The 12,828-nt window shown below is 65.6% G+C and overlaps 1 protein-coding gene across 2 annotated transcripts; it reads left to right on the top strand.

The window, feature by feature from the left end:
• The first annotated feature begins 1,345 nt into the window (after positions 1-1,345).
• On the top strand, positions 1,346-12,074 carry ELAPOR1 (endosome-lysosome associated apoptosis and autophagy regulator 1). Of its 2 annotated transcripts, XM_049832699.1 has the most exons (22): positions 1,346-1,525; positions 4,249-4,369; positions 4,949-5,141; positions 6,041-6,188; positions 6,304-6,384; positions 6,628-6,733; positions 6,819-6,968; positions 7,235-7,323; positions 7,421-7,598; positions 7,716-7,844; positions 7,929-8,019; positions 8,111-8,216; positions 8,301-8,438; positions 8,530-8,784; positions 9,227-9,400; positions 10,225-10,405; positions 10,545-10,641; positions 10,728-10,829; positions 11,071-11,197; positions 11,290-11,468; positions 11,542-11,707; positions 11,872-12,074. In XM_049832699.1, exons 1-22 carry the CDS (start codon positions 1,418-1,420, stop codon positions 11,938-11,940), a joined length of 2,988 nt encoding a protein of 995 aa, XP_049688656.1. In that variant the 5' UTR covers positions 1,346-1,417; the 3' UTR covers positions 11,941-12,074. The 2 variants fall into 2 exon arrangements, with proteins under 2 accessions (XP_049688656.1, XP_049688655.1); XM_049832698.1 differs by lacking the exon at positions 8,530-8,784 and having other exon boundaries at positions 1,361-1,525.
• Positions 12,075-12,828: the final 754 nt, after the last annotated feature.

The following is a 12,828-nucleotide window of genomic DNA, read 5'->3' as shown; positions in this document are numbered from 1 at the left end:
GTGCGAGGTGTGTGAGCACCATATGGGGTGCCCAGGCCTGGCAGGAGACTTGGCTCCATGTCGTCATCCCCCAGGACACTCGTGGGTGACACCCAGGCTGCGCTCCTTGGTGCTTTATTGGCAGCTTGTGGTGACAAAGGGACAGCCATGGTGGTGACAGCAGTGGTGACGAGGGGACAGCCGTGTTGATGAGGGGAAAGCCGTGGTGACAAGGGGACAGCCGTGGTGCCAGTGGTACCAGGAGAAGAAGCCGCCGTTCTGGCAGCAGTGGCAGCTGTTGGTGGCTGTGCTGTGGGGACACTCCAGGAGAGAGGACACCAGCTCAGTGGAGCCCTGTGGGGTCTCTGTCTGCCAGGGTGACACTGGGGACACAGTGGGGCACAGACACCTCCCCACACCACTGTGTCCCCAGCTGTGTCCCTGTGGTACACAGCCATGTCCCCATTCTGCCATGGGGACAGGCGTGTTCCCACCCCATGGCCATGTCCCCCTTCCCCATGGTACATGCTGGTGTCCCTGTGCCATCACAGAAGGAGCTGTGTCCCCAGTGTCCCCCATCCCCACAGTACACACCAGCATCCCTGTGCCACCACGGACAGAGTCGTGACCCTGTGTCCCCCATGTCCCCATCACCCTGTCCCCCCATATCCCCTGTGTCCCGTGGATCTACTGTGTCCCCCATGTTCCCCTGTCACCCCATGTCCCCTGTGTCCCCCATGCCCAGGAGACAGCCGTGTCTGTGTCCCCCCACCGTGTCACTCCCCGGTGCACCGAATCCTTACCGGGGCCGACCCAGCTCCGCAGTCGGGGGATGACCCGGAGGGAGCTGTGCGGGGACGGGGGCTCAGGGCCGGCGCTGTGCCGGGGGGGCACACAGACACACTCACATTCACCCGTGGGTGCGGGTGCACTGCGTGGGCCTGGCGTGGAGGTGGCTCCAGGGTGCAGGGGGAGCCGTGCCCCCCCCGCCGCCGCGTCACGGTGCCCCCCCCGGGGCTGGCCGCGGCGGGAGCGGGGAAGGGGGCTGGCAGGAGGGGCCGTTACCGGGGGAGGGCGTGATGCCGCGGCGGGGGCGTGGGGGGGTGTCACGATGCCTCTGCACGGGGATACGCGCCCAGGGCCGTTCCCGGGGGCTCGCTCCCGGTGCGGGTGCACGGGGTGGGGGTGCCCGGTGCCGTTCCCGGGATGATGCCCGGTGCCGTTCCCGGTGCTGTTCCCGCGGGATGATGCCCGGTTGTGTTCCCGGTTCCGTTCCCGGGGGGGATGATGCCCGGTGCCGTTCCCGGGGGATGATGCCCGGTGCCGGGGGCGGGGGCAGGTGGCGGCAGGTGCGCGTGCGGGGCCGGGCCGTTGGCGGGGGGCGGGGCCGCGGGGCCGGTGCCCGCGCGGGGCCGAGCGCTGCCTCCGCCGCTGCGCCATGGCCGGTACCGGTACCGGGGCCCGGTGGGTGCCGCTACTGGCTCTGTGCCTCGCGACCGCCGTGCTACCGGACCGCACCGGGGAGCGGCTGCACGTCTGCAAGGAGGTACCGGCACCGGGAGATGGGGGGGGGGGGGTGGAGGGGGGAAGAACAGGTAACCCCCCCCCTCGCCCCCGGTAGATGAAACCGATCCCCGTAGCACGGGGGATGCGGAGCCGGGGCTGGTCCCTATGGGATGGGGAGGACCGGGACAGGGGGTAGGGGGGGGTCCCCGTGGCACCGGGGATGGGGCTGGTCCCTGCGGGGGGGCTCCCTATAGCGTGGGGGGACTGGCCGGTCCCCTGGGGGCCCGGGGGGGGGGCTTTGCCCCCACCACCCGGGCCCCCAGGGGACCGGCCAGTCCCCAGGGTCTTCCAGTCTTACCTGGAGGAGGGGTCCCATGGGGTCCATCACCTACAGGGAACATATGGACTGGGCTGTGCTGCGTGTAATGGGGGCAGTGGGGTGCTACGTGGGGTCCCCTATAGGGATAGGGGAGTATCAGGGTGGATAAAGGGGGACGGGGGAGGTGGCTTTGCTGCTGGGGGGTCTCCTCGGGGACACTGGGGTCATGCTGGGGGCCACTTCCAGTCCCACGTCTGTGTTCCCAGGCTGGTGCCCCTGTCCCGGTCGGCTGCTGGCCCCAGGGAGACATTGGGATGTCCCCAAACCTTCCCCCGGGCACAAGCGCTGCTGGGGGTGGTGACAATGGGAAAATGGGGGGCACAGGATGACACAGGTCCCCATCAGCCACGTGCCGTTCCCACCCTGGCACACAGTGGCCCAGTGACCAAGTGGGGACAAAGTGTCCTGCGAGGAGAAACTGGTGGGCTCTGCTACTCACCGGGACCCGGCCGCCTCAGGTACAGCGGTGGCAGGCTGAGCCCCCCGCCAGCTTCCAAATTTCCTCCAAATTTCCCTCCCTGGGGGTCTGTGCTCACCCTCCGTGAGGTCCTCGCCTGGCCGCCCCCGGCTCTCCCTGACCTGCGGCCGCTTTTCATCTGGGCCAGTAATTTTTTTTTGCGCCGTGATCCAATTTTTTTGTGTGTGTTCCACGGCCCGGAGCTGGAAACAATAGACTGGCTGGCGCCCGTCCCCAAGAAGGATCGCTCCCATGAAGGTTATGTCCCCTGTCCCCGTCCCAGTCCCACCCATTGGGGACAGACCTTCTCCCTTTCCTGACCAGAGCAGGGTGGCAGTGGCAGCCCAGGGTCCCCCCTCCTGCTGCAGAGCTGCCCCAGGGCTGAATTAGGTCGATTTATTTAGATTTTTTTTTTTTAATTTGCAGCGGTTACAAAGGGAGGCAATTAATATCGCTTGTCCCAGCCTCTCAGCTCCATGCTAGGGGCGAGGAAAGTTTGGGAAGAGGGAGAAACCACCTTTTTCTCAAGGGAATCCCTCGGGAGCATGAGCTATGTTGGGGCTCGGGGCTGCTGACAGCCAGGGTCACCTCATGGGTACCCCCGTCCTGGCCGTGGTGGTGGGCACCCACTTCTGCATCCCCATCCCAGGGCCGTGGGGGGCTCGGTGCTGCCTGTACGCGGGCAGAGGGTTCTGCAGGCAAAGCCTTCACACCTCTCCGACCCCCTTTCCCCCCACCCCCCATCGCCGCTGTTTTCCGCTGACGGGAAACATCAAAGCGTTGTTTTCGTTGTTTTCTTGCCAACCTGCCACGCTCCGGTGTCTGCAGGGAGCACGAAGCCACGGCGCCTGGCTCTGAACCCCAGAGATGCTGCGGTGGAGGGGGGGGGGCTGTGGCATTCCTCCTTCACCCCCCCCCCACACACACCCCCAGTACCCCACTGCGCTGCCATCAACCGCGCAGCAGCCGTTCCCGGCCTTCACCCTGCCCGGGAGATTAACCGCGCCGGCTGGGCTTCGCCTGCCCCCGGCATCGCCTCCTCGCCGGCCTTGAGCCAGTCTTGGCTTGGAGGCAGCTGGCGGCACGGTGAGGGGGGGGGTCATGGTGCCCCACTCTCCCCAGCCCTTCTCCTTTCCTCTCGGCTGCTCTCTGCTCCGGCATCCAGCCAGCGGCACTGCCGAGGGGTGCCCGCAGCTGGGTGGGTGTCCCGGGGCTGGCGGCTCCCCGAGAGGACGGTGCATCCGGGTTGTGCCGAGGAGCCGGTTTAATGAGCAACGTGTGCCACCGCGCTTGGGCCACGCCAAGGCAAACGGTGCCGTGCCGGCGATGGTGCCATCTGCTCACCAGCATTCAGGGGGATGCCGGGGTTTCAGCTCCCCCCAGGGAGGGGGTGGCAGTGCTGGGTGCCTACGCTGCACCGGAGCTGTCTTGTCCCATGGGGGTGGCCGGGGACACCCTCGGCACGCGAGCGTGGCCTGGGTAACCCCACAACCCTCCCTGGGGTTTGGCAGCCGAGTGGGGGATGTCCGGGGGGGGTCATCCTACCTGAAACCCCACCCTCAGCATCCCTGCAGCCACGCATCCCCTGGGACCCCGGCATCCCCCTGGTCCAAGCATCCCCCCCAAACCTGACCATCCCCCTCCCCCAACAACCCCCACCCCCAGCATCCCCCCACCCTCAGCACCCCCCCACCCCCAGCATCCTCTCCCGCTGCACAGGCCTGTCCCCAGACTGGGGCCGAGCAGCCTGGCTAAGCTGGCCAAGCTGGGGGACTGGGCGCTGCGGGACATTGCAACAGCTTAAAACAAAAATATCAATGCGAGAGGTGGCTGGGCACGTGCTGGGGATGAGGCAGCTCCTCGGGGGTCGGGGGAGCACAGTGGGGGTCTGGGGGCCGCAGCTCTCCCTGTGTGTTTTCTCTTCCAGTCCGAGTACCACTACGAGTACACAGCGTGTGACAGCACGGGCTCGCGGTGGAGGGTGGCCGTGCCACACACGCCGGGACTTTGCACTGGCCTGCCAGACCCCGTCAAGGGCACCGAGTGCTGTAAGGTTGGGGGGGTGGGGGTGGGGGGTCCTGGGGCATGGGAAGGGCAGGGGTGGGAAATGAGGGCGAGGGGGGGGAGAGGAGCGGTGAGACGAAGCACGGCTTTTCATCAGCTCCGTCGCAGCGCGGTGCCTTCAAAGGCGGCGACGGGACCTGTCTGCGCGGCAGCAATAAGCTCTCGTTAGCTCTGTCAGCTTGTCACGGGGAAGGCTGGGATGTGATGAGGGGGATGAAACCCCCCTCTCCAAGCCTCGGGGGGGTGCCGTGGCTCTGCAGCGTGCTTTGGGCAGGGGGTCGCATCCTGCCTGGTGCTCGCTGGTGGTCAGGCAGGGAAGTGCCGTGGAGTTGCCAAAAATCATAAATTGAGGGGGTTTGCCTTGCTGCTGTGGGGCCACGCAGGGATGCTCGGGATGGGGGACCAGGGGTTGCGCAGGGATGCTCGGGTTGGGGCATTCCAGAGCCGGCTGGGCATTGCCACTAGTGGGAAGCACTCCGAAAAGCGGAGCTGAGGATGATGAGGCCGAAGCAGCACGGGTGGGAGCGACCACCTTGACACCCCGCCTTGTTGCACGTGGGCAGCTTTCTCTTGCAAGGCGGGCGAGTTCCTGGACATGAAGGCGCAGGCATGCAAGCCCTGCGCGGAGGGCACCTACTCGCTGGGCACCGGCATCCGCTTCGATGAGTGGGACGAGGTGCCCCACGGCTTCGCCAACATTGCCACCAACCTGGAGGTTGACGATGGCTTCGGCGACGCGGTGGAGAACTGCACCGCGTGAGTCATGGCTCTGCCACCGGCACGGCTCTTCTGCGTGAATGGGTGGACGGCTGGAGCCTGGCTGCTCCTCCCCAGGAGGATGCTCGGGACATGGCCACCCTGGCACGGCGGGGATGGGCAGCAGTGAGCAGGATGGGTGGTGTGACACCTCTGTGCATCAATAGCACCCCATTTCCCTGACACCCTTCCCCTACGCTCCCTCTGTCACCCTTCCCTGGGAGGCAATGCCGGCAGGGTGCTGCAGGGGACACCGCAGCCACAGCAAGGGGACACCCCGGCAGCATCACCCCCACCCATGCTGACAGGACCCCAACCCTGTGGGACAACCACACCAGCCCTCCTCAGAGAGGGAGCACCCATGGGGGCCCCCACACCTTTGCACCACAAGCCAGCACCTTTATTTTCCACCGTGACCTTTTGATCAGTGCCAGCAGCCACCCAGCCCTCCCGCCAGCCGGTTGCACCAGCAGCCGCCGAGCTGCCCCACGCTGCAGCATTTATGCAACTTGCAAATGTAACCTACTTCCAGCAGTGCTTTAATTATTCAGCCGCCGTCCCCGGTGCGGCTCCGAAGCGGCAGGATCCCACTCTCCTCCTCCCTGCAGCCCACCCACCTCTTGCTGGCACAAGCGGGGACGGGCTGGGGGGTAAAGGTCCCCCAGGGATAAGGGTCCCAGCCACCACACAGTGACATGTCCCCCGGGCTGTCCCCAGCACCCAAGCTCTCCATCCTCGGTCCCCGGGGTTCCCCGTGCTGTCCCCAGCCCCCTGTGTCCAACTCCTCTTCCCTGCTCCACCTGCCTGGGGACTGTCACAGCTGTCTCTGCTGTCCCCATCTTGGCTGCCGTGGGGTTCGGACTGGTGACAGAGCCCATGGTCTGTGCCACCCACCTCAGGTCGACGTGGGTGCCACTGGGGGACTACGTGGCCTCCAACACGGATGAGTGCACGGCCACCCTCATGTACGCTGTCAACCTCAAGCAGTCAGGCACGGTCTCCTTTGAGTACATCTACCCCGACAGCAGCATCGTCTTTGAGTTCTTCGTAGGTGCTGGGGGCTGGAGGGACGCAAGCCAGGCTGGAGGGTGGGGGTCCCTGGGGACATGGGGGGGTCCCTGGGGACATGGGGAGGGTCACCATCCTCACACCACCTCTGCAGGTGCAGAATGACCAGTGCCAGCCCACGGTGGAGGAGTCGCGTTGGATGCGGACGACGGAGAAGGGCTGGGAGTTTCACAGTGTGAGTTTGGGGGGCAGGAGGTGGCTTGGGGGGGGTGTCCCTTGGCGCAGTCCCCAGGGTCCCTTGTGTCCCGCCCTGGGGGAGAGGATGCTCCGTAAGGATGCAGAACAGGTGGTGGGTGATGGCAGATAGGTTAGTGCCTCAACCCCCCACCCGTGGGTGCGAACCCCCTCCCCAGCAGTGGGACCACCCGACCCCGCTCCCCCCGACCTCCCCCCCCAGCACCCCCCACCCCTTTTCCAGGTGGAGCTGAGCCGCGGCAACAACGTGCTGTACTGGCGGACCACAGCTTTCTCCGTGTGGTCCAAGGTCCCCAAGCCGGTGCTGGTGAGGAACATCGGCATCACAGGTAGGTGGGTGCAGGGTGTGTTGGGGGGGGGTCTCACTGCCCCCTCCCAAAGGCTCCCTCACCCTGAGCACCCTCCTGCTGCCAGGGGTGGCTTATACCTCCGAGTGCTTCCCCTGCAAACCGGGTACCTACGCCCCTGCCGCCGGCTCCTCCACCTGCCAGCTCTGCCCCGCAGACACCTTCTCCAGCAAAGGAGCCACCGCTTGCCAGCCCTGCGAGCCCACCACCTACGCCGGTGAGAGGTGGCAGCCGCGTCCCCTCCCCTGTCCCCTCACCCTGAGGTGGCAGCCAGGTTCCCTTGTCCCCCAACCTCTGCCCTGTGGAGATGCTCCTGGGGAAGGGAGAGGTGATGCCAGGGACAGGGAGGACCTGCCAGCCCTTGGGTGGGGACGGACACGGGCATCCCGCTGGTGGCATGGGGCAGGCAGGGCATCCCGTGGGGACAGCAGTAAGGTCCCCTTGCCGGGCTGGCTCAGCTGCCGTCTCCCCCATGGTCGGCAGAGCCTGGCTCGGCATCCTGCAAACCGCGGCCGCCCTGCACCGACAAGGATTACTTCTACACCCACACTGCCTGTGACGCCGGTGGGGAGGTATGGCCGGGGGGGGGATATCAGGGGGCTAGCATCCACTGTCCCCGTGTCCCAGCCCCCCCAACCCAGCTCAGCCCCTCTGCTCCCACCCGGGCAGACCCAGCTGATGTTCAAGTGGGCAGAGCCAAAAATCTGCACCGAGGAGCTTCCCCAGGCAGCCAAGCTGCCCCCATCCGGGGTGAAAACCAAGTGCCCGCCATGCAACCCTGGCTTCGCCAAAAGCAATGGCAGCGCCTGCCAGCCCTGTCCCTATGGCTCCTACTCCAATGGCTCCGGTAAGGACGTCCCCACCATCATCCCCAAGGGGTGACTGGGGCACCTGGAGCTGCTGGGGGGGGCGGGGGGGAAGGTGGGTGCCACCCCGGTGCAGGGTTGTCCCCTCCTGTCCCTAGGCTGCCTCAGCTGCCCAGCAGGCACCGAGCCAGCACTGGGGCTGGAGTACAAGTGGTGGAACGTGTTGCCCCCCAACATGGAGACCACTGTCCTCAGCGGCATCAACTTTGAGTACAAGGGGATGGCAGGTAGTGCCAGAATGCTGTCCCCTCGCTGTCCCCTCCTGCAAGGGCAGCCAAGGACCCTGCTGAGCCATCACCATGTCCTTACAGGCTGGGAGGTGGCTGGGGACTACATCTACACGGCGGCAGGAGCCTCTGATAATGACTTCATGATCCTCACGCTGGTGGTCCCTGGCTTCAGGTGAGGTGGGGACCAGCACCAGGGTGTCCCCAGGGATGGGGGGGACATTGCCATGGGCTAGAGCCTGGCAGTGTCCCCATGCCATCCCCAGCCCTCCAAGCCCAGTGCTGGAGGATGCAGAGAGCAAGGAGGTGGCCAGGATCACCTTCGTCTTTGAGACAGTCTGCAGCGTCAGCTGTGAGCTCTACTTCATGGTGGTGAGTGAGGGGGACGCAGCGGGGGGAGTTTGGGGGACACACACTGGGTTTGGGGGGAGTCCTACCATTCCCCTGTCCCCGCAGGGCATCAACTCCCGCACCAACACACCAGTGGAGACATGGACAGGCCCCAAGGGGAAGCAGTCCTACACCTATGTTGTGGAGAAAAATGCCACCATGAGCTTCACCTGGGCTTTCCAGCGCACCCCCTACCACGAGGCGGTGAGGGACAGGGGGTGACATACCCCCCCGGGGGGGCTGCAGGTGCTGGGGGGCACGGGTGGGCGATGGTGACAGGTGCTCTCGGTGCCAGGGCCGGCGGTACACCAGCGACGTGGCCAAGCTGTACTCTGTCAACGTCACTAATGTGCTGGGAGGGGTGGCATCCTTCTGCCGACGCTGCGCCCCTGAGCCGGCTGGATCCTGCGCCCCGTGTCCCCCTGGGAATGCCATGGACCGTGGCTCGGGCACCTGCCAGCCCTGCCCACCCGGCACCTACCTGCGGGGTCACCCCTCCGACGGGACCCCCGCCTGCCACCCCTGCGGCCCCGGCACCCGCAGCAACCAGGTGCCTGTCCCTCCCTGTGTCCCCTGGGGGTGTGGGTCCGTGGGGTGGTGGGGTGATGTCCCCGCGGGTGATGCCAGCCCCCCCCCCAGCCATCCCAAATAGGTGATGCTGTGGGCCCCAGAGTGGTGACACCAGCCCCCTCCTGGGGGCTGACATCCTGGGTGGGTGACACCAGTGCCTCTGGCCATCCTGGGTGGGTGTCACTGTCAGGACAGGTGATGCCAATCCCCAGCTGTACCCAGGGAGGTGATACCAGCCCCCCTGGCCATCTAGGGAGGGTGACACCACCACCGCCTCCCAGCTGTCCCTGAGGGGTGATGCCAGCTCTCTGCTGTCCCCAAAGGGATGACCCCAGCCATCCCCAATAGGTGATACTACCTGTCCCCGGCCGGGTGACACCAGCCCCTGGCTGTCCCTGACTGCCACTTCCTGCCCCCCCCAGCTCCGCTCCCTCTGCTACAACAACTGCAGCTTCTCCCTGGCACTGCCAGGCCAGATCCTGCACTACGACTTCTCGGCGCTGGCCACCGGCACGGCCTTTGCCAGTGGCCCCAGCTTCACCGCCAAGGGCCTCAAGTATTTCCACCACTTCAACATCAGCCTCTGCGGCAACCAGGTGAGGCCGGGGTGGCAGGCAGCACCCGCAGCGCTGCCTGCCTGCCTGCTGGCCCGGGGCCGGGTTTAGTGCCTTACCTGGGCCGTGGGAACAGGTGGGGATGGCTGCACGTGGTGATAGGAACACGTGTGTGCATGCATGTATTGTGCAAACACACACGTGGGCATGCATATATGGTGCAAACACATGCACACGTGCAGTCATGCAAACACAGGTAGTCGTGCAAACATGCAAACACATGCACATCATCGTGCACATGCATGCATGCATTTGTGCGAGCACAGGTGTACATGCAGTAACACGGAAGCAGATGCGCATGTGCACGCAGTCATGCAAACATGCACAGTCATGCTAACACCTATAAGTGTATGCATGCAGTTGTGCAAACACAGATGTGCATGCAGTCACACGTGCACACATGCTCAGCCATGCAAACACACATGCACACTTGCAGTCATGGAAACACATGCACATAGCCACGCACATACATGCAGTCATGCAAACGGATGCAGTTGTGCAAACACAGGTGTACGTGTGTGCACACATGCACAGTCATGCAAACACATATGCACAGTCATGCAAACTCACATGCAACTACACACAGTCATACAAGCACTCGCACATTCATGCGAACAGGCATGCAAACAAGCACAAACGCTCATGCAGACACCCGTGCACACCTGCAGTCCTGCAAAGACACACACACGTGCGCATGGTCATGCACACGCAGGTGCACCCACAAACGTGCACCGTCACTTGCAGACACCCACACACACACGTGTGCCGTCGCCACCCCACATCACCCCCCTCTCCCTTGCTGCCAGGGCAGGAAGATGGCCTCCTGCACCGACAACGTGACGGACGCGCGGCTGCCGGCAGGCGAGGGGGACCCTGCCCGGGTGGTGACGTCCTACGTCTGCCAGTCCATCCTGGTGCCCCCCGACGTCATGGGCTACAAGACGGCCGTGTCCTCGCAGCCCGTCAGCCTGGCCGACCGCGTCGTGGGTGAGAGCTGGCACTTGGGGTGCTCCGGTGTCCCCCTTCTCCCCCCAACCTGGAGCAAACCCCTGTGGTTTGACCTTCATCCTCGCCATCCCCTCTTGTGGGAACCCGGTGCCACTGGGACACCCCACTTTTGCCACAGGCGTCACCACCGGCTCCACGCTGGATGGCATCACCTCACCCCCCGAGCACTTTCCCCCCGGCCACCCTGACCTGCCCGACATCGTCTTCTTCTACAGGTGAGGGTGGGTGGCCGGGGGGAACACACACACACAGGGACCCCGCTTTTCCCCCCGCTGAGCCCCCCCATGTCCCCCGTTGGCAGGTCCAATGACGTGACGCAGCCCTGCAGCGGGGGCCGGGCCACCGCCATCCGCCTGCGCTGCGACCCGCTGCGCCCAGGCACCGGCAGCCTGGCCGTGCCCAGGTAGGTGGGGACGGTGCTGGGGACCAGGGTGGCTTTGGGAGGGGTGGGGAGCATCCCCACCCCCACCCCAGGGTGACCCCCCATCTGCTGCCCACCCTGGCTGGCAGGGCATGGGGTGCATCCCTTGGGTGCTTTGCTTTGGGGACCCCACTGTCCCTGCTCGCCGTGTCCCCCACCCTGGCTTGTCACCGCCGGCCGAGCCCCCCCTCTTTTTCTTCCTCGCCCCCTCCCCACCCCCCAGCAAATGCCCTGAGGGCACCTGCGACGGCTGCACCTTCCACTTTCTCTGGGTGACTGGCGAGGGTTGTCCCCGCTGCTCCGCCGGCCACTATCGCCCCATTGTCGGCGCCTGCCTCGGCGGCATCCAGGTACGACCGTGACACTAGGCTGGGACGCCACGGGGATGGGCTGGGGTCACCCACCCCGCTGAGCCCCCTGTGTGTGTCCTCCCCCCCGCCAGAGAACCACCTACGTCTGGCGGGAGCCCCGGCTGTGCCGCGGCGGGCAGAGCTTGCCGGCGCAGAAGGTGAGGGGCTGCAGGAGCGTGGATTTTTGGCTGAAGGTGGGGATCTCTGCCGGCACTTGTGCCGCTGTCTTGCTCGCCGCCCTTGCCGCCTACTTCTGGAAGAAGAACCAAAAGTGAGTGGTGCCACCAGGATTTTGGGGACGGTCATAGCCACAGGTGGTTGATGCCACTGCTCTCTATCCCCAGGCTGGAGTATAAATACTCCAAGCTGGTGATGAACGCAGCGGCCAAGGAGAGCGAGCTGCCGGCGCCAGATAGCTGTGCCATCATGGAGGGGGAGGACGCCGAGGATGACCTGGTGTTTGCCAGCAAGAAGTCGCTTTTTGGCAAAATCAAGTCCCTCACGTCCAAGGTAAGGGGCCGGGGGGGGGCACAACCCCAGAGCAGACACCAGAGAAGCCACAGCAGTGGTGTAGTTTGTGGCTGCTCTGTGCCTCAGTTTCCTCACCCCAGGGGGGGATGGGGGGAGGAGGCGGGGTGGGGGGCTCAGCCCGCTGACACCGGTGCTCGCCGCAGAGGACGCCGGACGGTTTTGACTCCGTCCCACTGAAGACATCGTCCGGCAGCACCGCCATGGAGCTGTGATGGGGTGGGGGGGCCACCCGCGCCCACCCCCCCAACCCCCCAACGTGGCCTTAGGGACCCGCTTCCGACCAGAGCTTCGTTACGGCTTTTGTACGTCCCCTTCCCCTGTGACCCCCCCAAACCAAGCGCTGAAAAATGCCAAATACAGGTGTGGGGTTTGTACGACGGCTCTGTGTGTCCCCCCACGACCCCCAGCCGGGCACCGGGACACTGGCACACATGTGGGGGGGTGCAGGTGGGTGTGACCGTGGGCACGCCACAATGTGGGGGGGGGGGGCAGGGAGCATGTTGTACGTGCGCACAGGCGTGTCCGTGAGTGTGCTCGTGCGTGGGGTTGCACATGTGGGCTGCGTGCGCACACACGCGTGGGGACGGGGGTGCACGTTGCGGGGGGGTGTTCACACGCTTGGCGGGGGGATCGTGCTTGTGGATGGGGACGGGCACGTGCACATGCGCGTGCGAGCTCCGACCGTGGCACGGCTGACTCCCGTGCTGCTGTTGCAGCTCGGGGTGCCGAGGCGAGTGCCCGGTGGAACGCGGCTGTGCCATCCTGGGCCAGGCCATGTCATGCCGTGCCATGCCATGCCATGCTGGGCCAGGCCATGTCACACCATTCCATGCCAGGCCATGCATGGGCAGTGCCATTCTGTGCCCGGTGAGGCGTGCCACGGCTCGGCACCAGCCCTGTACCCACCTCTCGCTGCCTGGGCTCGCTTGGCTGCCGGCACAAATTGACCTCTTTGGGCAATTCTGGCCCAAAGCGGGTGCCCACTGCCGCAAGCTCCCAGCATGGCATTTCCCACTGCCGCCCTGGCACCCGGGTCATCCGGAGGGTCCCTGTGGCCTTGGTCCCAAAGCCCCTGGTTCCCCTCTGTCTTGGGGGACAGG

Source organism: Accipiter gentilis, chromosome 29, assembly GCF_929443795.1.
Source record: "Accipiter gentilis chromosome 29, bAccGen1.1, whole genome shotgun sequence".
Taxonomy (NCBI): Eukaryota; Metazoa; Chordata; class Aves; order Accipitriformes; family Accipitridae; genus Astur; species Astur gentilis.
The sequence above is the reverse complement of the archived record's forward strand: the minus strand, read 5'-3'. Positions and strand labels throughout refer to the sequence as shown.